The 24,983-nt window shown below is 48.8% G+C and overlaps 1 protein-coding gene across 1 annotated transcript in view; it reads left to right on the plus strand.

Annotated features, from left to right (window-relative positions):
- CBX7 (chromobox 7) overlaps positions 1-24,983 on the plus strand; it is a 441,750-nt gene that overhangs the window by 198,565 nt on the left and 218,202 nt on the right. Inside the window, exon 4 of the mRNA XM_069652955.1 lies at positions 11,500-11,566. Within this exon, the coding sequence (XP_069509056.1) occupies positions 11,500-11,566 (67 nt within the window). The remainder of the gene's footprint in view (positions 1-11,499; positions 11,567-24,983) is intronic.

Here is a 24,983-nt window from a genome sequence, read left to right on the forward strand (position 1 = left end):
CACGTTGAACGGTTGTGGGGACTATCGCCCGCTGACAAACGCTTACCTTCCCAGGATACAGTTCACCCCCTGTGGTGTTACAGCTCTCTGTCGTAGAGTTGTCCTCCTTCATTCTGCCTGCGGTTGTACTCCGGTGTGTTAGGAGTGTCCACATCCTTTTCCTTCGTGATCATGGCTACACGTATTTCCGGATTAGTTAGCATGTCCATCTGCAGTCACTGTCCTGCACCGTCCTGCCCACACTGCAATCACTCAGTCTCACTCAGTGTTTATTGAACTTTATAATGGATGGGATAAATGCCTAATCTAAACCTAAATCTAAGATGGGAGCATGCTATGACCATCAAATATTAATAATAATAATAAGGCACTCCTAGTGGCATCTTGTCAAATAAAAATGGCCTATACTAATATATAAAAAAATGTAAAAAAATATTGCCAATCCTTGGTACTAGTTACAAAACAAATGCGGGATAATGTTCACCAGAAAAGAAAGAAATGTTCCCAAAATGATAAGTCAGGATGGTATGGCTGGGTCTCCCTTACCCACGTTTGAAGCACAGGACAAGGCGGGACTCTGGAGCACAGCACACTCCTGGGCCTCGACAGCACGAGGTACGCAATTAAGTTCAACAATATCTCTTTCCTGCAGAAGTCTCTTGTCTTAGAAGGTTGGCTGATTGGAAGTAACAAACAAAATTCTCTGTGTTCTTGCACCTTGGGCGATTGTTATTTACCCCTAGGGTCTCCTTCCACCGGGACCAGATCTTCCTTGAGAAAACGGGCTTCCCTTTGGTGGGTTCACTACGGCCTCTCAAATATTGCTTGTAATCTTTAGGAACATTAAAGTTCATTTAGACAAGCAACAGGTTGACACTTTTGTTGATACACTGTTCCTGGGTGTATTCTTCTTCACCCCTTTGTGTAAAAATGGCAAACAAACAAAAGTTCTTTGGGTGATTGCTCTTCGCCCCTGGGATCTCCCTCTGCCGGACTCAGATCCTTTCTTGCAAAAACAGGTCTCCCTCCGTCGGGTTCACTATGGCCTTTCTTTCACACAGTATTCCTAATACCGTTCATGTATTGCTCAATTTTGATCAGAAAGCAGGGTTTCTTTCAGTTTAACTTTCTTTCGGCATCCCTCTGTCTTGTTCACATTTGCCAATTATCCCAGTTCATTGTTCACCATCGTAGTGGAAAGCAGGGTTCCCTTCCCCTCGCTTTCTTCTGGCAACGGGTCGGAGACTTTTGATTGTACAAGGGATTCAGCGTGACCCTTGTAGGACCACTCTGATGCCTCACACCACCCTTTCCTAGGGCCTTCCGGTTGTTGTAGTTTCAAAAACAGTTCCCGGTCAGAGCCTTTTGAAAGAGTGCCTACTTGGGGCCGGACCACTCTGCACCTGGCCCTCAACTGAGTTTTCTTTCAAGTCCAAACATACACACACAAGTCCTTTCTTCTTGTGTTCAGAATGTTGCTATTCGCAACCTTGGGCTTAACACAGTTCGGTTTGATAACCGCTGCCTCCGACTCACCGGCTGGGCTGAAACCCGTTGGCTTCTTAGTTCTCTGGAGTTAAGGATAGTACCACGGTAGCCAGTTTGCCTCTCCACCTGTGTTATCAACATTGGAGGCCCCTGTGTACCATTGACATCTGTTGCTTTGCATGCCAGCTGTAACTTCCGGTCTTGAGATTTCCCTTCTGGAGGCTTTGCATATCTGAGTGGAAAAGGGCAAAGGCAATTCCCCCTTTGTCGTCCTTCCAGGTCTCCCTGCTTTTTTCTTTTCCGTTTGTACTGCTGGTTTGATGTAGCTGTCTCCTCGTGCGTTTGGCTTTACTCTTAGTGTGCTCTCCTGCTACACCTTTTATCCCTGTGGGGGAAAGCAAAGGGCTGTCAGGTGTGTGTGATTCTGCTCAATTGCTTGACCCTGGTGTTGGGACATGTCAGGTAAACTGCTTTATTGTTAGTCCGTTGTCTGTAGAAAGTATTTGTGTTTGAAAAGGGGGGGGGATAGAAAGTATCCTAAATGGTAGGATGTGTAAAAAGTGTCATAAGGAAGGGGGTGATTGGTTGACTCAGAAAATTGAACGTTGGGGGGGGATTTGTAACTTGAATAGGGGGCATTACGGGAACAGTGGTGTTATGTCAAATCTGATTAGGAGTTCAGAAAATCCTAACCAAAGGGACAGGGAGAAGAATGACTGGGCGTATCTGGGTATGTAGCAGAAAAACAGGGATCCTGGGAGATGTAGTTTCCCACAGCACTGGGGTTCCTAAAGGGCTTACCATAGGCAGATCGTTTGTTGGCTTTCAATAAGGGAGATTCATTGGGTGGAAGGGGGTTAGATCTGGAACAGCCTACAAAAGCTACAGGGACTTCGCCCTCCTCGCCTTCTTCCTCTGTATAATACCGCGTCTCCCCTGGAGTATTCCCCAGAGCATAACCCTGGGTTCCCCTACCCAGGTGATCCTCGCTCGACTAACGCTAGGGTTGGGATCTGAGAGACCCAGTTCTTCCCTGGCTACCTGAATAAGGGATTCCCAGGATCCACTTGGGAGAATACCCTCGGGTTTCTCACCCCCTCCCACCCCCGAGGGGCAACGTGACAGTTGGGAGGGCCCAGGTTCCTGTCCCCTCCCGAAGTACCTGCATGTGTATCAACGGCACTGCTGTGGATCACTGCATACCTCCTGAAGAAAATTCCTGGCAAGTTTTTCTTTTCATTTTCGATCACAGCAACATACAGCCAAGATCTGGGCAGACCATCTGAGCCCATTCAGCTAATAACTCCAATTGTCCAAGTGTTACCACCAACAAAAATCTAGAGACAAGGAAAGTCTGCACAGCTGCCAGGGACACCAGTGCTCCAGGATATTGGCGTGAGAGTATTTTACTCCCAATGTTTATAATTCGATAGTAAAAATGTTTCCTCCTTCGTAATAGAGTAAAAAGTGTTTGACAACTATTGGATTTGTGCGTAAAATTAAAACTGTGTTTGAAAACATTTGTGACAACTTGTAGGTGCGTACTTCCCAGCTGCATCTTCATTATACATGGACACCAAAACTCTGAGAACTACTACAGATGCCAGCTGTGAGAGTGTGAGAGAATTTACCCCAGCTTCCCTTCTCACTTTCTTTGTTCCCGCTCCTATTGCTCATTGGTCTCTTTTCCTGTTGCTCGAATGGCCTAGTATTATGTTCTGTCCTCCTCCCGCCCCCAACTTTATTCTCCTGTATAGCTAAGGTTCAGAGTTGCTCTTCCTCTCCTATTTTTCTGCCTTTGACATAACATCAGTAAATATCCCAAAAACCGAAAATGACTTTTAATAATTACAAATCTAGTTCAACTCTACTATTGGGTGTTCCTTTTGGCCATTAGGCTGGGAATTCTAGAATTGGATGGTTGTCTCATTGGATGCATCACTTGCTTGAATGCCATTACAAGTATAGCAGTCCAGGTGAGCTGTTTGTGGCCTGAGCCATCACAAGTATAGCAGCCCTCATGGGGTATGCATGTTCGGAGCCATTACAGGTATATCAGCCTTGATAGAATGTCTGTGCTGAGCCATTACAAGTATAGCAACCCTCATGGGATGTGCATGTACTACTTCTCGTTTACAGGTATAGCCGCCCTGATGATGTGTGTGTTCTGAATGCCTGAATGTTTAGTGGTCCTTTTGGATAAGTCAAAAGCTAAGTCAGTGCTGTTACAGTCGAATGTTACCTGCATCTTAAACGCATACCTGTGATGAAGACGCATTAACTCGCCTATTAGCAGGATCTAAACTAACCTGTACACAATCGTCTCTGCAGCAGGGTTATTGAGCTACCTTTTTGACTCTAAAGGGCACATAGGGTAAAGGTACTGGCAGTTCTATGTGAGGCTTGCCTGACAGAATTGGCTTGTCAAAAGCTCTAAGCCTGTTTGGACTGTCCGTGACTCGGGAGATTCATGAGGCTTTGAAATGTGCTAGACCTTTGGCAATCGGACTCTGTAATCTGACATGGGAGAAGCAGAGGTTTTGAAAAGCACGACCAAGTAGGAGAGATTGAAGTATATGACAGCAATGTCATCTTCTCACACTGTCTGCCAGTGTGCATCACACCAGCTCGATGGGTTGGTGGGAACAGCTCGGACACTGTTCTTGCTCAGTACATTAGCTCTCTTGAGAAAGCACTAGCACATGTTGATGCTGTGTCATTACAACAGCTCTGTTAAGAAATGCAGGTACTGTCCCATAACCTAGCAGTCCTTCTAAGAAATGTGTGCATGTTGTAATCAGCCCTGTTGTGAATAATTAGCACTGTATCATGACATGCCTATATCGGCTCTGTTGATAATAAGGCTACTTTGCCTGAATATATAGCAGCCCTGTTGAGCGGTAACGGTACAATCTGTGCCACTGAAAAAATATCCCACAGTGCTTCTACCTGTATGCATTATACCTGCTGCGGTGGGCAGTTAGAAAGAGAGTTAAAATAAAGTTTAGAGCACATGCCTAGATCTTCCCTGCTCTCTAAGAAAACCACCTATGTATAGTGCCCTTTTATGCACTCGTCATGCACGCAACACATGCAATCTTAAGACAAATAAAAATATAGAACACCAAAAGCTTTTCCTTCTCACAAATGCCAAACAGCTGTTTGCTGCGAGGTTTCCCATAAACTTCGAGACACATGAACCCGATGCCCTTGCATGCAATTGGCGTGCTTCTGTGATGAAAAGAAAAAGTATGAAATGCCCATACTGCTGCAACTGCGTTGCCTCTATTAAAGCAGATTAAAAAAAGAGAATTAAGCAGAAATGCAGCCTGTTTAAGCCAATTTTCATTGTACACAATACTACCTGTGTTCTAAAGCAATGTGAAAGTCGTGTTCATAATTCAAAATGCTTTACTAACACTGGAATCTACAAAATGCAAGTAGTTGAACAAAGTGAAAAAAAAGGTATTATCTTGATAGAATCATTAACAGAGGGAGAGTGTTAAAAAAAAGAAACGGACAGAAGAGTTGTTGTTTTCAAGGAACTGTGTGCATTGCTAAAGTAAAGAGTGGATTTGTAAGCTGCTGCTGTCCAGGCTGTCACCAGTGAAATCCATGATTTATGGAGCACTGCATAAATGGCCTGAATAAGTGGTACGCAAGGAAGAACGAAAAGGGCCGTATTGACAATTTCTGTGCCTAAAGACCACTGATACGCACCTTATGTGGAGGGCTGGGGACACCGTTGGCCAGCTTGTGTGCACCACACTCTACTGTCACAAAGGAGTCCTCTACGTGTGGTCACGAACATCTTGCGAATCGACTTCCAAAGGAAAGACTTTTACATATTTACCTCCGACATACCCACTACACGGCCCCCTAAAACAAACAGGGACACTCTCCAATGCAAGCAGCCATTGTTGCAGGATGTTTTCTGACCATTGTAATACCTACCCGGGGTGGGTGTGGGGGGTGTGGAGGAGACGGTGTCTCATGTCGCGATTGGTTTGTGTAAAAGGCCCTATGGAGGGGGGAAAAGGAAGGAGAAGAAGGGCAACGGGAAGATGGTGGTTGTTGGAGTGAGGTCAGAGGAGATGGCAGACAAGACCCGAAGGAGAAAGGACTGGAATGTGCAGGCATTTTAGAGAGATGTTGAGGTATTGGTTGGTGAGAGCAACTGGTGCTTTGTTGTGAGTGTGCATGTAAGGTCAGTGACTGAGAATGTTGCAGAAAGTGTAGTGGATGAGTGAACGGTGACAGAGTGAAGAAGGGAGAGTAATAGTGGTGTGGAGAGGAGTAGTGGACAGGAGAGGGAAGAGTAGTAGTAGTAATAGAGTTGAGAGGGGCAGGAAAGAGGGAGACAAACATCCGAGGGTGAAAAGGAGTAAGAGCTACAGCTCGGCTGCTTTGGAAATTTTTCAGCAGAGGGCGCCCTGCGTCGATTGAGTCGATGTCCCTCGAAGGCCTCCGTTGAGGGTGACGTCATCGGATGTTATAAGCAGCACGCACTGTGCCCGTTGCTTCAGTTCTGTTTTTTCCACAAACGGGTTTGCTTTGTGACACTTGGTGTGCCTCGTACTTATTAGTATTTGCTGTTGCAATTGTTTGATATGTCTTGGTGTTCCCCCTCGATGACGCCTCGGCCCGGGGTCAAGAATTGCCAGCACTGCGGCTACAAGATGTCCATCACGGATCTGCATCGTGTCTGCCTGTAGTGCCTCGGTGGGGGCTATGACACGGATACGTGCTCCGAGTGCCAGTCGATGACTGGAAAGGCCTTGCGGGAACGAAAGGGGAAGCTCAAGGTAGGCAAGGTGTCCAAGCCCCATAAGTCCTGACCTGCTGGGCCTGAGACTGAGAGTCGAGAGATGACCCTCTTCAGAGGAAGAAGGCCAAGCGTTCAAGATCCCAGAGTGGTTCCCACCACTCCTCCTGTCAAAGCGCTCGAGGAGAAGGCCTCGCCGGTCGCCTTCCTAGTCTTCTTCGGGCGTCACTCCCGAGAGGGTGAGTTGCCCTTCCAAACATTCAACGCCTGCTGAGTGGGAAGCTTTCTGCGTGGATATGCTTAACATTTTCTAAATGGTAGGGCAAGGCCCCGTCCGCGCCTTCTGTTGAAGCCGGCAGGGAACGGTCTTGGCCGGATAAACTCGCACCTTCGCGCCCCGGTAAACGGCATGATCCACATCGGGATTCTTCGAGGCCTCATCCGGACAAAGTATCCAAGGATCAATCGGGACATATACAGGTCGTGGTCTTCATCAAAACAGTCCAGACCTTTTGAAGCGATGCCTTTGACACCACGCCAGTCGATGGTGCCTGTCGGGTCCTCCACCCCAGTCAAACCCATGATGCCGTTGTCGGCGCCAATTTTGTTGGCGCAGCTCCTGGTAACGGTGGAGCCGCCACAAAAGGCAGTATCCAAGTCGAAGGCTGTTGTTGTTGCCAAAGAGACTTTTTTTTTTTTTTCCTCCACTCCATTTTCGAGGGGGAAGAACATTCTGAGGTGGATGAGGCTCCTTTTGGTCTTTAGTTTGGGACTCCTAATGTGCCAGAATGCCTCATCTCGGAGGAGAGTAGAATGCAGGATCTTCGTTATACCTTGCATAATGCAAGTGGCATATACAGCTGGAGTTAGACACCTTATGTCTAAAGTTGTGGAGTATTGGGGCTGGTCCATGCCTAATACTCATTATATGATAAGGATGATCTTATGGACATTTTGGATCGGGGTCCTCCTACAGATCCCCTTTTGCCGTTTTGTGGCTTTGCAGAACAGGGTGGCCAGAAATTGGGGAAACCCCAGAAACTAATCTGGCGGTGAACAAGTCTCTGACGAGGAAATACTGCCCTTCAGTAGCAACCCTGGCTACCTGTCATCTCACCTCACTCTGGAGAGTCTGGTGGACCAGGCAGCCACGGCTACCTCAAAACAGGCTGCATACCCTACCATCCCTCCAGATAGGGACAGCAAGCGCGTGGGTGGATGGGCGTGCAAGGTATTTTCATCTGGGAGTATGGCGTTGAAGGCGGCCAACTCCTCTTGTGCCTTGGAAAGATTCTCGTTCACTCTGTGGGATTGCATATTTATGGTGGCTGAGCATATTCCCAAAGAGGAAGAAAGGGAGGTTTTCCTAGCTCTTGCTAAGGACTGCAAGGAAACCATGTGTGAATCCCTTGTCTGGGTTGGATGTTGCAGACCGTGTCTGCAGGTCCATGGCTACGAGCATTGTAATACGCAGGTTTGCGTGTTTGCAGAAGACTGGTTTTGTACCGGATGTGCAGGCTAGACTTTTGGCCGTCCGTCACAGCTCACCGGTGGGGGGGCAAGCGGTCTTTGCATCTGGAAGAATGGCGAGCCATTAATTCATATGCTTGGGCTCTGGAAATAATAGCCCACTGGTACTGTCTTCAATTTCTGCGGAAGCCTCCCGACAATCTACCGGGAGTACACTTTGAGGGTTCCTGAGCCTCTCCTTGTGCAGGAAATATTAACCCTGCTAGAGAAAGGCGCTATAGATCCAGTGCCTGTAGCGCAGTGGAACAAGGGCTGGTACTCCACTTATTTTTTGATTCCCAAAAAGGACTGGGAACTGAAACCCTTCTTGGACTTGATACTTGAACAAGTTCCTCAGGAAGGACAAATTCAAGATGATCACTCTTTCTCAGATGCTTCAGGCCCTCCATCATCTGGATTGGTTGGTGTCATTGGACCTTCAGGATGCTTATTTTCATGTGCCAATACATCTCAAGCACAGGAAATACCTGAGGTTCGCCGTTGGCGGCTCACACTATCATTTTCAAGTACTGCCATTCAGGTTGACCTCCGCCCTGAGGGTTTTCACCAAGCTGATGGTGTTGGTGGCAGCACATCTCAGGAGAGGGGGGGATTCATATCTACCCCTACCTGGACGATTGGCTGATCAGGGCGCTTTCTCCCGATCAAGCCTTGAATCATCTCAACGTTTCCTGTCACTACCTTCGCTGACTGGGCTTCTCCCTCAATTTCAAGAAGTCCCATATGACACCTTCCCAACAGCTGCAGTACATCAGGGCTGTTTTAGACACGTCCTTGGGGGGGAAATACTTACCACCCAAGGTGAGACTCAAAACATTCTTCATATGGTTGCCAAATTGCCCAGAGTCTTTGGGCCTTCGAATTCTTAAGGTTTCTGGGCCTCATGGCATGCTGCATTTTTCTGGTGCCAGAGGCCCGTCTGAGAATGAGGTCCCTTCAATGGGTGCTCGGGACTCAATGGTCCCAATTCTTGCGTAAGATGTCGGCTCACCTTCAGGTTCCGGTCAGGGTCTCCCAGGATCTTCTATGGTGGGCCCGCGAGTACAACCTCCTGAAGGGAGAACCTTTTTGGCAGCCATGGCCGGAGGTAACTGTAGTGACAGACGCTTCCCTCAGCGGGTGGGGAGCTCAGGCCAGCAATCTGACCATCAGCGGTCGATGGTCTCCATCGGAGTCCAAACTACACATCAATCTTCTGGAGCTGAGAGCAATCGGGCTAGCACTAAAGGCTTTCTTGCCGGCTGTACGGGGGATGAATGTCCAGATAATGATGGACAACACGGTGGCCATGCATTGCCTCAACAAGAGAGAAGGTGTAGGGTCACTACCACTGTGCAGAGAGGCAATGCAGCTCTGGTCAATTCAAGAAAGAATCTCCCTAACGCCAGTTAATCTGGCCGTGGGGGGGGTGGAGGAGAACTCTCTGAGCAGGCATGGCGCAATCTCCCACGAGTGGGGAAATAGCGTAGGAGAGGTCTTCGTCCTTTGGGGAACCCCGCAGGTGGATCTGTATGCGACCAGTGCCAACTGGAAGTGCAAGCATTACTGCTCAAGGGAACTTCCTCCAAGAGAAGCTGTAGGAGATGCGTTTGTGTTGGTTTGGGAATTTCTGCTACTGTACGTGTTTCCTCCAATCCCCGTCATTCCTCAAGTTCTCAGGAGGTTAAGACGTTTGGGACTGGCATGATGCTTCTGGCTCCGGATTGGGCCAGGAGATCGTGGTACCAGGAGCTTCTGGACATGTTCATCTGTCCTCCGATACATCTTCCCCAAATAGAGGATCTTCTCTCACAAGAGGAGAGTCGGGTTCTCCATCCAGCGATCAAGACTCTCAGCCTTCACGCATGGTTTCTGAAAGGTTGAGATACAAGGATTGGGACCTCCCGGGTGATGTAGTGGAGGTGCTGCTTTCTGCCAGGCGGCTGGCAACAAAGTCTCTGTACCATTGCCGTTGGTATACGTTCTGTGACTGGTGCAGAGAAAAGAATGTTAATCCTTTTTCATGTTCGACTCCTGATGTTCTATCCCTTTTGCTTTCTTTAGCCCACAAGGGTCTTCAGGTGGGAACCATTAAAAGTTACCTAGCAGTACTCTCAATCTTTAAGCGCTCATCCGAAAAACTATCTTATTTTAAGATTCCTTTGGTTACTTAATTTCTAAAAGGGATTACAAATGTGTTCCTGACATCACCGTTTCAGGTTCCGTTCTGGGACCTTAACTTGGTTTTAAAGTTTCTGATGGGTGCTCCATTTGAACCATTGCACTCATGTCCATTGAGTTTAACATTTAAGACTATTCTATTGGTTGCTCTTACATCTGCATGTAGAGTGAGCAAGTTGCAGGCACTTTCTTCAAGCCACCCTTTACTGTATTCCACAAGGACAGGGTTGTATTCCACAAGGACTTAGGTAGAAAAGTCGGACCCTCGTTTCTACCTAAGGTAGTTTCGGACTTCCATTTGAGTCAGAAAATTGTGCTACCTGTCTTCTATCCGCCTCCGCATCCTATTAAGGAAGAGGAAAGGCTTCATAGGTTGGACCCTACGAGAGCTTTGAGCTTTTATATTTCCAGAATGTCCAAGGTGAGAGTGGACGACCATCTCTTTGTGGGGTATACCAGGCACAAGCTAGGCCAGGCTGTCTCTCTAAACTGACCTTCTCTAGGTGGATCATCCTCACGATTTCTGAATGCTATACTTTGGCGGGCAAGGTCCCTTATGAGGGCTTGCATGCTCATTCGACCAGAGGCATGGCTGCAAAGTGGTGTCCCAATTAAGAACACATGTGATGCTGCAACGTGGATTTCAATACACACATTTACTAAGCATTATTCCCTGGATACTTCCCATGCTGAGGATGTGGCGTTTGTTAAGGCAGTGCTTTACTCTGCCCTTTAATGTCCCCTTTAACAAATTCTTCTCCCTCCCCCACTCAAGGATACTGCTTTGGGAGTCTGTCAAAGATGAGGAATATGTTAGAAGACGCAATCAATTTGAAGAACAAGTTACTTACACCTGGTTACGTTCTTTCGACTACAGCTTTCGTTCCAACAAGGCTGAGTATGATCAGGCTCGATTTGTGACCACTTCTGCTACACGAGGAGGGGTGGGAAACCAGAACTGAGTCAACGGGTGCCGTGTGTGCTAATTATAACATCCGATGACGTCACCCTCGACGGAGGCCTTCGAGGGACATCGCCCTGAAGCCATCGAGGCGGGGGTGCCCTCTGCTGAAAATTCTCCGAAGCAGCCGAGCTGTGGACACTACATGTCAAAGATGAGGAATACGTTGGAGAAACATCCAGTCGAAAGAACGTTACCAGGGGTAAGTAACTTGTTCTTCTGTTTTTATTTTCTGAAAACGGCAAAGGCGCACAGGATTATCTTTTGGGCAATTCAGAATGTCGCTCCCTAGGCTGAAGGCTAAGTGCCACATTTGTTCCTTGCTTCTGAAAGACCAGGTGGTAGGAGCCCATGTTTTCTTACTTGTTTCTCTGGGGGAATTGTGAATGATGAGGATTTCTTTTGAAAAGCAGTGGCGCCTTATAGATCATTTCTTTATTTAAATGCCCAAGTTGACCAGAAAAAAGACTAGAAATCAGTACAAAGTAGTAGGACTATTTGCCATCATCAAACAAACAAGGGGATATTTCAATGGTTGGACATTCTGTTCTGTGTTGCCACCCCACATTTTAAACTGCTCATGGCTCTCTTTCAGGGAGGAGAAGGACCGTGCATCAGGATGCCGGAAGAGAGGACCTAAACCGAAACGTCGTGTCCTGCAGGTATGTTTTGGGAGCTTGCTCATCAACCCATGGTGATCTGTTACCGTAAAGTGGCGGCTGTACAGGAGTTGTGTTGGGGCATTTGTCTTTTGAAATGGCATTTGTAATCTAAGCTTGGCGAGGCATGGGTGTAGCTCAAGACAACAAGCTGCACTTTGTTTATCTTATGGCTTCTTATGGAATACCCATGCAAACGATGGGAATCTTCAGACTGTTGAGAATAGCATACAGTCACATGGGGACTAAAGGAAAATGGAGAGAAAAATGGAGCAAGATATAGTGGAGCGGGGGGGGGGGGAGATGGCATCCACATGGGTGACTGACTACTTAAAAAGAGCAAGAAAAATTATTTTGAGGGTGCAACAGAGGAGGTAGTATTCTCTTTCTGCCAAAGCAGTCGTGGGCAAAGCATTCCAGAAAGTGGGGGCCATGACTTTACCAGAATTGCTTAGAGAACTTTATGATGACGAACACGAGGCACCCACTGCTTTTGAGGATTGGTGCATTCAGTAGAGCTTGATGTGGTTCTCAAGATAGGTTTGTATTTGGTTGGCAGTTACTCTCTGGGTTAGGCAGAGGGTTTTGAATACATTTCTGGAGGGTATGTGAAGCCATTGAAGTTTAGGACTGTCATTGTGAGGTGTTTACAGGGCTTCTGATTACATATATGTGGTGAAGCCTCTGCTTGGCCCTGTGAACCACCGGAACAGTAACTAAGGGGACCAGGTACTAATCTGAGCAAGTGGTTGTTGATCTGGAGGAAGTATGGAGAGAATCTCTGTGGTCACATTGCTCTGGTGGGGGCTAGTCCCATTCCATCACTGCAAGCCATGCCAGGGCCACACCCTCACCACCACAGTGGCCAATCGGGGCAGAGAGACCTATGATCCTAAGCCTCGGTAGAAACACTAACAGAGTCTGCAGGCTAGGGGAGAACGTCCTTCTCCTCATCATCACGCCCTAGCAAGATCCAAATTTTGTATACTGAGAAGGAATGCTTCCCTTTAAAAGACAGTCTTTCTGTGTTACTGTTAGACAAAGTGTGTATGCGGTACCCTCTGAGAACACTACAAATGACTTTGACTACAGGTATAGGAAACCCAACCTTTGGTATAAGCTTATACTACACAGTTTCGGGAGCGTGTTTAGCAGCCAAGCTCATCTCAAGAGGGGTCAATGTGAGCTGTAGTGTAGTTACACAGAGATTTACAGTGACAAGTATTCAAATAAACTTTCACTCAAGGTTTGTTGAATAAACAATTATTCATTTATTTATCAGTCAGTTAGAATAAGCCTTCTTCAGAAGGGAGCAATATAACAGTAACACACAAATACACTTCATGAAATACACACTCTTAATATCTCCAAATCAGTAGATGCCCTTTTGGGATGGCCCACAGACACTACCTATACCCTCGGGTGACTTCAGTTGGTAGCTTGCTGGGGACATTAATATATCACTGTTGCATTTAGAATCATATAGTAATAAGTCAAAGGGAAAAGATTATTTAGAACAAACAAGAGACCACAAATATTCTTAAGCTGGCAAATGCTTTCAGATCCCCCAATAAGAGTCATACTCCTATGTCCCGTCCCCTTTCCTCCATACTTACGGGGGACATCTCTCAGTCCTGTGGGACGGGACCGGAGCACTTTGTAAAAAGCATCCCAATATTTTATTTTTTAAATGTGTCCTTCCTCTTTCTGCGCGGGGCCGGTACGCGGCCGCAACCCCGCCCTCCTTGGCTCCGCCCCGCGCATCGCCCATCAGTCCTTTTCTCCGCTCGTTCGGGACTGGACGCACTTGCATCCTCAGAAGATTTTCTTTCCTTTTTCCTCTCTGGCTCTCGCTAGCGATCGTGGACTTGTCCGTCTATGTCATTCAAACTAGACTTTCCAGATTGTTCATCGTGTCACCATCGTTTCGCGAGGGCGGATCCCCATCCTCTGTTTAAAGTGCTTGGGTCTGGATCACTGTTGGGACTCCTGTTCACTTCAACGTCGGTTGGAGCGGTGGGAGGAGGTGTTCCGACGAACTCCTTTCACATTTTCAGGCGTTCCTTGACAAGAAAGAAAAACGCCTGGTAAGTTCTTTACTTTTCAGAGCACCCCGGCCGGGGGATACCTTTCCGGGTTCCTCTCGGGCCGGGAGGAGCGTTGATCGCTCTGTCACCGGGCTTCGCCCTGAGGTGCCCGTTGGGCCTAATAAATGTACCAGAGTTTTCTCCGAGGGTCTCCGTAAGGGGCCTGTGGATACCAGAGCACGCTCCGAAGCCCCTCCTGTGGGAGCTGTTTGTAGACCCAGTTCTACTGAATCGTGGGATACCGGAGCTTGCTCTGAGGCCTATCTGTCAGCTTCCCTCAAAAATAAGACCGGGGTGCGCCCCCGAGGCCTTGGCGGGGCATGCTGTCTCCGAACGGATGTTCGAGGCCCATGCGGAGAAGGCGGTTACCGGACGTGGGTCCGAGGTCCCTCTTTCAGAGGCTAAAGTTACCAACATTTCTGAGAGGCCTGACAAGGCCTTATCGGTGAAGGCGGTTACCCACCGTTCCCGCTCGTGTGGTGATACCAGATCTGTTGAGAGGACAAAGAAGGAAAGTTCTTCTTTAACCGGCAGTGCCAAGGTCCTTCTTGGGAAGGCTAATTTGGCAGTTGGTATGTCGCAGAAACATTCCAGGCCTCATAGTACCGGCTCTGCCGAGGTTCCTTATGTCAAGGCTAAAGTTAAGACCCCTGATCCATCGACGGGGACCCCGGCCTCACTTCCTCACGTGCCGCAGCTCCCCTCAGGTGATGACAAAATGGCGCCCGTGCCTGACACGACCGCCCGGCCATTTTGGGTGCTACCCCTACAACTACGCCATCGCCTCAGGTGTAGGGCTTGCTTCCATGGGTGAACATAGTCCTTTGTGCGCATCCTTATCGGCCAGTTTACAATTGGAACGCCTTGATGCCTCTTCCGCACAATGTTTCGTTGATGCCTCTTCCGCACAATGTTTCGTTGCCTGCGGTGTCGGGATATGTCGATGGAGGGGCCTGTGTGGCACCCTTCCCCGTTACGTCCCTGGATTTGTCCACCTCATGTGAGGCCTCCTCAGGTTCCGAAACAGTCCCGGGAGGATGCCTTTTTCATTAAATTTCAAACGCTAATGCGTACCGACCCCATGAGGGAGTATTTCAAAGGGCTTTTTAGGGAGATATGTCCGCCCGCTCCTCCTGCTCCACCCGTTCCTCTGGTGGTTCTGCCGTCGCCTCCCTTGCCTGCGCTGCCTCCCCTGACTCTTCCGCCTTTGCCTCCATTGTCCCCTGTGGACAAGGCAGCGCCCGACACGGCTCAGCAGGATCCTGACCTGTCGGATGACACGCAGTGCGATCAGGACTACGAGGACCTGCCCCGCTCTATTAGAGCTTTTCATGACCGGGTTTTGGACATGATGTGCTTCTTAGATGTTCCGGTGCCCGAGGCACCCGCTCCGCAGGAGGGCGTGCTTTCTGGGGCGTTCACCCCGTTTCCTTTGGAGCGTACCGGCCTGTTCTTGCAGGAGGACGTTCTGGCCAAGGTCCGCAGGTTATGGGAAAAGTCACACTCTGGACTTTTTGTCATTAAGAAAATTGACGCGAGATACAGGCTGCATTCTTCGGAAGAGGTGGCCCTGTCGTCTTGTCCGCTACCCCCTCCACAATGGTGGCAGCGGCCACTTTGCAATCCAGGCCTGCAGCATCCTCTTTCACGACAGCTACTCAGGTTCTGGGAAAGGAGGACAAGCTCCTTGACTCCCTTGGGAGGAAAATCTTTGCCAACTCGGCCTTGCAGCTCAGGCAGGCCAACGCCGAACTGGTGTTAGCGGGAGCTAATCTGCGGATGTGGAAAGGTCTGTCGGAGTTTGAGGAGTTTATCCTGGTCAAGAAGCTGGAAGACTTTAAAGGGGGTTTATCCGACGCCAGGGTCTTGGCCCAGGATCTCCTGGCGGCTGCGGCTCATCACATAGACACCTCGGCTCAGGGCCTCATGCTGAGGGTTGATACCTCACGGCAGGCGTGGTTCCATGCAACTAAATTCTCAAAAGAAGTGCAGGACAAGGTGTTGGACCTTTCGCTCAATGGGAAGGAGCTCTTTCATTCTACAACAGATGTAGAGCTCACCAAGACGAAGGATAGCACTCAGACAGCTAAGTCCTTGTCGGTCCTTGTTAAGACTCCTTTCAAAACCCAGAGACTGTTGTCGCAAAGTCTACCTTCCTCTGGCTTTAGGGGCTTCCTCGACTGAAAATCTCACAGAGGGGATACCCCTGCGGGGAACAACCGCCATAGGCAACAACGGACGCGGTTTTTCTCCCGCTCCTCAGCCTCCTCCTCAGGTTCAGGTGGCAACACCACTGAAAAACCTACTAAATGAGGGTTCTCCGCGCTCTCACGAGACCCCGGGGGGAGGATGCATTGTCTCATTGGGAGGCGTGGCAGACCATTCCAGAAGACAGATGGGTCTAGTCAGTCGCTCGGGCGGGTCTCCGCTTACCACTACCTCCTACCCCACCCGTCAACCCTCCTTTTCAGCTATCTGGCTCGTTCTCCCTCAAAGCCGAGGTTCAGAAACTTCTGGACCTCAGAGCTGTGGAACCCACTTCGGGGAATGAGGGGAGGGCTTCCACTCCCGGCTGTTTACAGTGCCCAAAGTCAACCAGACTGGCCTGCGCACCATCCTAGACCTTTCCCAGTTCAATCTTTTCCTACCCCCAGAGAAATTCAAGATGATCACGCCCAGCCAGATTCGGTCCTCCTTGCAGATGGGCGATTGGCTCAGTGTAGTGGAGCTTCAGGATGCGTACATGCATTTTCTGATTTGGAACCCACACAGGAGATCTCTGTTTCTCTCTGGGAGAGGAACACTTCCAGTTTCGAGTGCTCCCTTTTGTCCTCAGCTCGGCGCCGCGTGTCTTCATGAAGATGTCGGTGATTGCGGCCTATCTTCGTCTCCAGGGTATCCATGTGTACCCATATTTGGACGACTGGCTCTTACGCAGCCCTTGTCCGCTGGAAGCAGCGGGCAATCCCCAGACTCTCCTTCAGCTCCTGTTCCATCTTGGGCTGTCGGTGAACTGGTGGAAATATTCCATGACGGTCTTGCAGGACCTGATTTTCCTGGGTTTTCGCTGGAACACGATCGACCGCAGAGTGTACCTGACTGGGGACAGAATGGCGGATCTGTTAGCCACGTGTCAGATGTTTGCGCAGTCGGAGAGCATGTCGGCCTGGTGGTTCCAGAGGCTTCTGGGCCACATGGCCTTGTGTGTGCTGGCTCTGCCTCTTGCTCGTCTCAAGATCAGATGGGCCCAGATGGCTCTTCGGAGTTCTTGGCGTCAGGCTGTGGACCCGGATTCCAAGCTGATAATGATTCTGGCTTCCATGAGAGTGGACCTGGAATGGTGGTCATATCTCAGCAACCTGTCGGTGGGTGCGGGGTTTCAGGACCCAGCGCCTATGGTGACGATCACAGCGGACTCCTCCTTCCTGGGGCGGGATGCAACGTTATATCTTCTCCAGGCCTCGGACCTCTGGTCACCTCTGGTCACCTCAGCACAAGCTCCTTCACATAAATCATCTGGAGCTTCTGGCGATCTTCCTAGCACAGATTCAGACCGATCATTGCCAACAAGGTGGTCCGCATACGCACGGACAATGTGTGTCGATGTATTACATCAGCAAGCAAGGGGGAACAAAGTCTCCCACCCCAAGCCCCCCCTCGTGGACCTGTCGATCCAGATTTTGAAGTGGGCCGTGCTTCATGGTGTCTGGCTGCTTGCAGTGCACATCCCGGGCCAGCTGAATGTTTCAGTGGATGCCCTCAGCCGGCAGACAGTGGTCAGCTGCGAGTGGGAGTTGAAGGCGGAGGTCCTCTCATGGATCTTCTTGCGTTGGGGCACACCGGAGGTGGATCTTTTCGCTACGGCGGTGAACAAGAAGCTTAGTCGGTATGTCTCCAGAGGGGGGCTGGGAGCCTCCTCTCTGGGGGATGCTCTCGAGATTCCATGGCACAACATGAGAGCTTATGCCTTCCCGCCTCTGCCTCTAGTCCATCGAGCAATTTGGAAGCTGAAGAACTCAGTGAACTGTTCCCTTCTACTCATAGCCCCCTGGTGGCCTGCCAGGTTTTGGTTCTCAGAACTTCAACACATGTCGGTGTATCCGCCGATCAGGTTACCAGTGACACCCGATCTTCTTCATCAAGGGGAACAGCAGATGTGGCACCCCTCCCCACATTCACTTAGCTTGACCACATGGTGCCTGAGTTCAGGTCTTTAGAGCATCTTAACTTGTCTGCGGATAACATGCGTATTATCCAGGCAGCCAGGAAACCCTCGACCAGATCCCAATAAAGGAGTAAATGGCTCAGATTCTGTCATTGGTGTTTGGGAAAGCAGTTGGACCCAAGGGTGGCTATGATTGACACTGTGCTGTCCTTCGTATCCTTCCTAGCAGAGTCGGGTGTTCACGTTCTGTCATGCAGAACTTACCTTTCAGCGGTCTCCGCTTATCTTTCGACAGACTAATATTCCTACTCTGTAATCCAGTGGTTAAGAGGTATTTTGCAGGCTTAACACACCTCTACCTTCCAGTTCTTAGTCCGCAACCGCCGTGGGATCTAAATGTAGTCCTGACGGCGCTGTGCCATAAGCCTTTAGAACCCATGGCCACGGTGGACCTCAAGTACCTATCCTGGAAAGTGTCCTTTCTGGTCGCCGTTACTCAGCAAGGCGGGTGAGTGAGCTCCAGGCCTTGTTGGTGGAGCATCCCTTCTTGGTCTTTCACAAGGATAAGGTAGTCCTACGGACAAATCCTGCCTTCCTACTGAAGGTGGTAACTGAATTCCATCTGAATCAGTCAATCTCCCTGCCTGTCTTTTTTCCGAACCCTATCGCAGAGGCAGAAAGGGTTCTGCATTGTCTCAATGTCAGAAGGGCTCTTAAGTCTATCTTGACAGGACTTCCGAGCTTAGGAGTTCTTCTCAACTTTTTGTGACTTTTGGTAACCCTCAGGGTAAGCAGGCGTCTAAGGCGACTATCTCTCAGTGGATCGCCGCCTGCATTACGGAGTCTTTCACCGTTCAAGGGCTTAAACCTCCTAAGGGTATTCATGCACACATGGTGCGGGGCAAGGCAGCTGCGATTGCTTTTCAGAAATATGTCCCCTGGGAGTCCATCGCTAGGGCAGCTACTTGGGCCACCCCATCTGCTTTTTGTAAGCATTATTGTCTTGACATGAGTTCGAGAGCTGATGCTCAGTTTGGTCAGGCTGTGCTGAAGAACCTTTTTCAATAAGGGGTATTTCCATCCACCCGTAGTTCCTGTTAGGAGTGCTTGGGAATCTCCCATAAGTATGGAGGAAAGGGGATGGGACGTATGAGTATAACCAGGTCATTCACCATAGTGACCACCTTACTTCTAGTCCATAGTCCCCTTTCCGCCATACGCCTGCCCGCCGTCCCCTCTAATAAGGTTCCTGTAACGCTCACCTGATTCCCGTAGAGGCGCCGGTCTTGACTGGGCGTATACCGTATCTTCAAAGGTGATGTGTAACTCACGGCTGGCTCTTTGGGCTGGACCTCTGTGCACTGTATGTCTGACTCGAAGGGTAAGATGTCTGCAGATAGAAAATATGGGATTAATGAACTGGGTTATTGAATGTCTCTCTCTTCTTCCCTTTCTCTTCTCCTGTAGAACCCCAAAGGTTAACGCTCTCACCTTGGGTAAGTGAACGCCGTGCTCTCCATCTGCCTCGGGGCAGGGTGCTGTAACCAGTTTCTTCACTGGATAAGGGGAGCAGGCCTCTTGACTTCAGAGGACTGCTGTCCGTCGTTTACTGCACGAACGGTAAGTTTCGAGTAATTCTAATGTCTTTAAAAGTCTTTAGTAATGATGTCTCTTGTTTTGCAGGGTTCCGGCGATGGCGGATGACGGGCTGAAGTGAGTTGAAGATGGAGCCTGTGTGATGAATAGAAGCGCCTGGAAGCACGTAAGTAAGCGCTTGTTGCCTGCTTCACGATGCGCTCTAACTGTCTTTTTTATTTTGCAGGTACAAGTTCGGAGCGGCTGCAGGGTGCCGGAATACCCACTGGGTTAGATGTGGAAAGGAGTAATGGCACTTAAGTATTAAAGTTCCCCAATGTCTTTAAACGCACCTTGTTTTGTCTTTCAGATGCGGGATGCAGCGCCGAAGGCCTCCGGAGCGTGCGAACAGTTGGTAAGCTTTTATCTTTCAGATGCCGGAATGCAGCGCGAGGCGTTGGTGACAGCCGATGGACCAGGTAAGTGAAGCGCTGTCACTGAAGACCGTAATGCTAACCTGTTCTTTCTTGTCTTTATAGGTGTTGCTGAAGACTGGATTCAGGATGGTAAGCCTTTTTCCTTAGGCCCAGGATCAGATGCAGAAGACACGATGAGCGTTCTGCTGCAGAGGATGCAGAATAACGCAAAGCAAGATTCATCCATCGGGTGTGGTTTAAATAGCCTCCTGTAGTGCTTAGGTGTCTCCTTCCACAGCCACCCCTAGGAAAGAAAAGAGTTCCTGCTTTCCAGAAGAGTTCCAGTGTTCTGAACCTAGGGAGTGGCTCCTGCCCCACCCAACAGGAAAAGTAGTTCCAAACAGAAGAGGATCAGAGGCTCAACTGGCAGGCAAGTAAGCAGCATGGTCTGCTGCAGGTAAGTCCACCCAAGCATTATGAGCCCGGCGCTTCCAGCGCTGGGACTGGGCATATTTATGAGCCTGGTGCCACTGGCGCCAGGACTGGGTCCAAAAGGTCCCAATTGGGACTGGTTGGCACTCGGAACCTGGGTTATGGATCTGCTTCCAAGGGAGTTGGGAAAACCCTGACCTTTTGGAAGCAGAGATCATGACAGTACCCCCCCTCAAGGCCCCTCCCAAACCGGGCTTCTCCGGGGGTTTTGGTTTGTCAGGAAACGTTCGGTGAAATCTTTTGATTAGGCGAGGAGCGTGGACATATTCAGCAGGTTCCCAGGATCTCTCTTGGGGGCCGTAGCCTTTCCAGTCAATTAGGTAAAATAGTTTAGATTTGGAGATCTTGGAGTCCAGAATGCTTTTGACTTCAAACTCGAGTTCTCCATCAACTAGGATGGGTTTAGGAGATTTATTTAGTCGGGTTTGAGGTTGCACGGGTTTTAATAGAGAGACATGGAAGACCGGATGTATCTTCATGTGCGGGGGCAAGTCCAACTTGACCGCTACTGGGTTTACTATGGTAGTGATGGAATAGGGACCAAGGTATCTTGGGTTGAATGTGCGTGGCCCCTTTAGAGGTAGATATTTGGTGGATAACCAGACTTGATCCCCTACTTGATATTGAGGGGCTTCCTTCCGATGTTGATCTGCTCCTTTCTTGTATTGTTCTTTAGCCCTTTGAAGGTGAGAAACAGCTTCCTTAAAGGCTTGGGTGATTGTAGAATGCAGGTAGTCTACTGCTGGTGTTTTAAGATCATGGAGGGGATCCAACTCCAAGGTTCGAGGGTGACTGCCGTATAAAAGAAAAAACGGGGTTTTTCCAGTTCCCGAATGGACAGAGTTATTGTAGGCACATTCGGCTATCCAAAGGATGTCTTTCCAAGTCTTTTCAGTTTGTTGCAGCATGCAGCGTAAATACTGTTCCAGAGTTTGATTAGTCCTCTCGGTTGGTCCGTCGGTCTGAGGGTGGTGACTGGTCGACAGTCTCACATCAATTTGATCCGACCGACAGCAACTTCGCCAAAAATGAGAAATAAATTGACTACCTCGATCCGAAATTAGAACCGAAGGAAAACCGTGCAGTCGGATGATGTTTTCGAGAAATTCTCGGGCCAGAGTTGCTGCTGTTGGCAAGCCTTTGAGCGGAATGAAATGCGCCATCTTGGAGAATAAGTCCACGATTACTAGAATCGTATTGTATCCGGAGTATGGAGGTAGATCGGTGATGAAGTCCATAGAAAGCGTATGCCAAGGGCGAGGTGGGATGTCAATAGGGCGTAAGAGGCCTGCTGGTCTTTCCTTTTGACTCTTGTTTTGGGCGCATACTCCACAGGACATTATAAAGTCTCTGATATCTTTTTTCCAAGACGGCCACCAGAAGTAGCGCTTGATCTTTTCTGAGGTCTTGGCCATACCGGGATGTCCTTCCATTAAAGAATCGTGATAACAAGAGATTACTTTTTTCTGTAAATCTGTGCTGGGCAGGTATAATAGTTCTTGGAAATACAATAAGTTGTCCTTTACTGTGAAGTCCTTTCCCTGCAGATGCCAATTCTGTATGTCTGCTGGAGTTACAAGTTGCCTGGCTTTATCGTTAATTTCCTCTATGGATTGTGTGGCGATTACACCCAGAATTCTTTGTTCGGGAATGATTGGTACAGGTTTAGGGTTGATCAAGTGTTCTTCCACTCCCATCCGAGAAAGGGCATCAGCTTTACCGTTTTTTGTACCAGGTCGATAGGTAATTATGAAGTCAAACTCGGCAAAGAATAATGCCCAACGGAGTTGTCTAGAGGATTGGGCTTTTGCGGTTTTCAAATATTGCAGGTTTCGGTGATCCGTAATCACAGTAACAGTGTGTCGGGCCCCCAGCAGATAATGCCGCCAAGCCTTAAAGGCAGACTTGATAGCCAGAAGTTCCTTGTCAGTAATCGTGTAATTGATTTCAGGAGGCGAGAATTTGCGGGACCAAAATGCCACGGGATGCAACTGATTGGTTACCGGGTCCTTTTGTGATAGAACTGCCCCCATGGCAAGGCTTGAAGCATCAGTTTCCACGATGTAGGGGAGTTCGGGGCGAGGGTGTTTTAAGATTGGTGCAGAGATAAATTTAGTCTTCAAATCCTGGAAAGCTTGTTCCGCCTCGGTAGACCATTCAAAACGTTTGTTTTTCTTTAACAAGGCAGTGATGGGCTGGACTATTCGAGAAAATTCGGGGATAAACCTGCGGTAAAAGTTAGCGAAGCCTAACATGCTTTGCACACCTTTTACGGAGGATGGTGATGGCCATTTGAGAACTGCATCGACCTTCTTTGAATCCATACGCACTCCGCTAGGTGATGTTATGAATCCCAAGAATTCAACGTCAGTCACGTTGAAAACACATTTTTCCAACTTGGCGAAAAGTTTGTGTTGACGCAATCTTTCGAGGACCATTTTCACGTGTTTCCGATGTTCAGATTCCGATGAAGAATAAACGAGGATGTCGTCAATGTAAACAACAACACACACATCTATGAGCTCTCTGAGGACATCGTTCATAAAATATTGAAAGGCGGCCGGGGCATTGCAAAGTCCGAAGGGCATGACCTGATATTCAAATAGCCCATATTTGGTGCGGAAGGCCGTCTTCCATTCATCGCCCTCTTTTACTCGTACCAAGTGGTAGGCTCCTCTAAGATCCAGTTTTGTATATATGCATGCTTTTCTGACTTGGTCCAGGAGTTCAGGGATCAAAGGTAACGGATATCTATTCTTGACGGTGATCTGGTTCAGGGAGCGATAATCTATACAAGTTCTAAGGTCTCCTTCCTTTTTTGGAACGAAGAACAAAGCTGAAGAAGCAGGGGACTTGGAAGGACGAATAAACCCATTTGCCAGGTATTGATCCAGGTATTGTCGAAGGTGAAGGTTCTCAGGCTCGGTGAGGGCATAAATTCTACTACAAGGAGGAGTAGATCCAGGTATCGGGTCTATCTGGCAGTCATAAGACCTATGAGGAGGTAGAGAGTTAGCCTGATCCTTCCGGAAAACATCTTGGTATTCTAGGTATTCGGGAGGTAACTGGGGAGTCTCTGAAGAAATTGCTGCCAGTGCAACACCAGGTGGAGGGTGACAAGTAGAGACACATTCTGGAAACTGGACCGTTCTTGCTCGCCAATCGATCAGAGGATTGTGTTTCTCTAACCAAGGTATTCCTAGAATAATCTGAAACTGAGGAGCCTTGATCACATCGAACACGATCTTCTCATGGTGTCCATCTTGACTTACTAGCGTCACTTCTTGAGTGGTATGCGTTACTGGTCCGGAGGCTATCTCCGTTCCATCCACCGTAGTAATGACGTCCTTTACAGCCTTGGGACAAAGAGTTAGATTCATCCTCAAAACCATTTCATGATCAACATAATTGCCGATGGCACCGCTGTCGACGTAAGCTTCAATTGCATGTAATCGATCCGGATTATCAGGGCTAATGAGGACCATAGGTATCACGAAATGCGAGGTCACGGAACTGGTTTTCACGCTCGGCAAGAGGACCTCTATTCTTGTCGGGCGAGGTCGTTTCCCTGCTCAGAGTTTGTAACTTTGGTAACTGCAGCTCCTACTGCCTTCTTGGCAGGTTTCACCGGACAGTCTCGAAGAAAGTGCCCTGAGTTTCCGCAATAGAGGCATAATTGCAACTGTTTTCTCCTTTCCCGCTCCTTTTGTGTTAGAGGACATTTCAGGCCCCCTATTTGCATGGGTTCCCCAGAGTCTACTCCTTTGGAAGGAGTTGGCGGTTTGGAAAATACTCGAGCATCAAACTTGGAACGATCGGCCTTCCTGTTCTGCAGTCTGTGATCTATTTGAACGACTAAGTCTTTATAGTCCGAACAATCTTGTGGGGGATTCACTACTTGGGCTAACACATCTTTGAGCTCTCCACGTAGACCTCTATAAAACAGCGTAATCCTTTTGTCCTCAGGCCATTGAGTTTCCACTATCAGTCTGTTGAAAGACGCAATATAAGCCAAAAGGTCTTGATTACCTTGTCGCAACGAAAGAAGCTCATTGTCCAAGGCCTGCCCCTGTGAATGTCTTGCGAACAGTTTTTCCATACTGAGCTGAAAAGCTTGAAAATCATGGAGGACCGGATCATCTTGATTTACTAGAGGGATCGACCAGTCTGCCGCATTTCCACTAAGGTACGAAAGCACGAAAGCTACTTTAGCTTGATCAGTTGGAAAGGCTGCTGGCCGGCATAAGAAATGCAACCGGCACTGATTGATAAATACTGCAAACCTCTTTGGGTCACCAGAAAATCGTTCGGGCGGAGCCAGAGGTACATTCCCAGGTAGGTTGATCTGCACTGGATTCATAGAGGATGTAGAAGGAAGATTTCCCCCAGATGCGGGTAACGGGGTCTGTCCGGCTTGTGACTGTAGCAATTGTCTAGCGAGATCATCTGTTCGCTCCTTGGAAATAATCAGTTCCCTTCTTAGAGCGTTCGTTTCCTGACGGGCTGCATGCACTTCTGCCCTTAGTTCCCCAAGTAACTGGGCTAGCTGGTCGGTATCCGAGGTTTCCATAGCGCCTGGACGGGAGTTTTGCGGTAGGCTTTGCGTTCTGTAACGCTCACCTGATTCCCGTAGAGGCGCCAGTCTTGACTGGGCGTATACCGTATCTTCAAAGGTGATGTGTAAC

The sequence above is a fragment of the Ambystoma mexicanum genome, chromosome 3q (genome assembly GCF_040938575.1).
Source record: "Ambystoma mexicanum isolate Mex_15411 chromosome 3q, UKY_AmexF1_1, whole genome shotgun sequence".
Taxonomy (NCBI): domain Eukaryota; kingdom Metazoa; phylum Chordata; class Amphibia; order Caudata; family Ambystomatidae; genus Ambystoma; species Ambystoma mexicanum.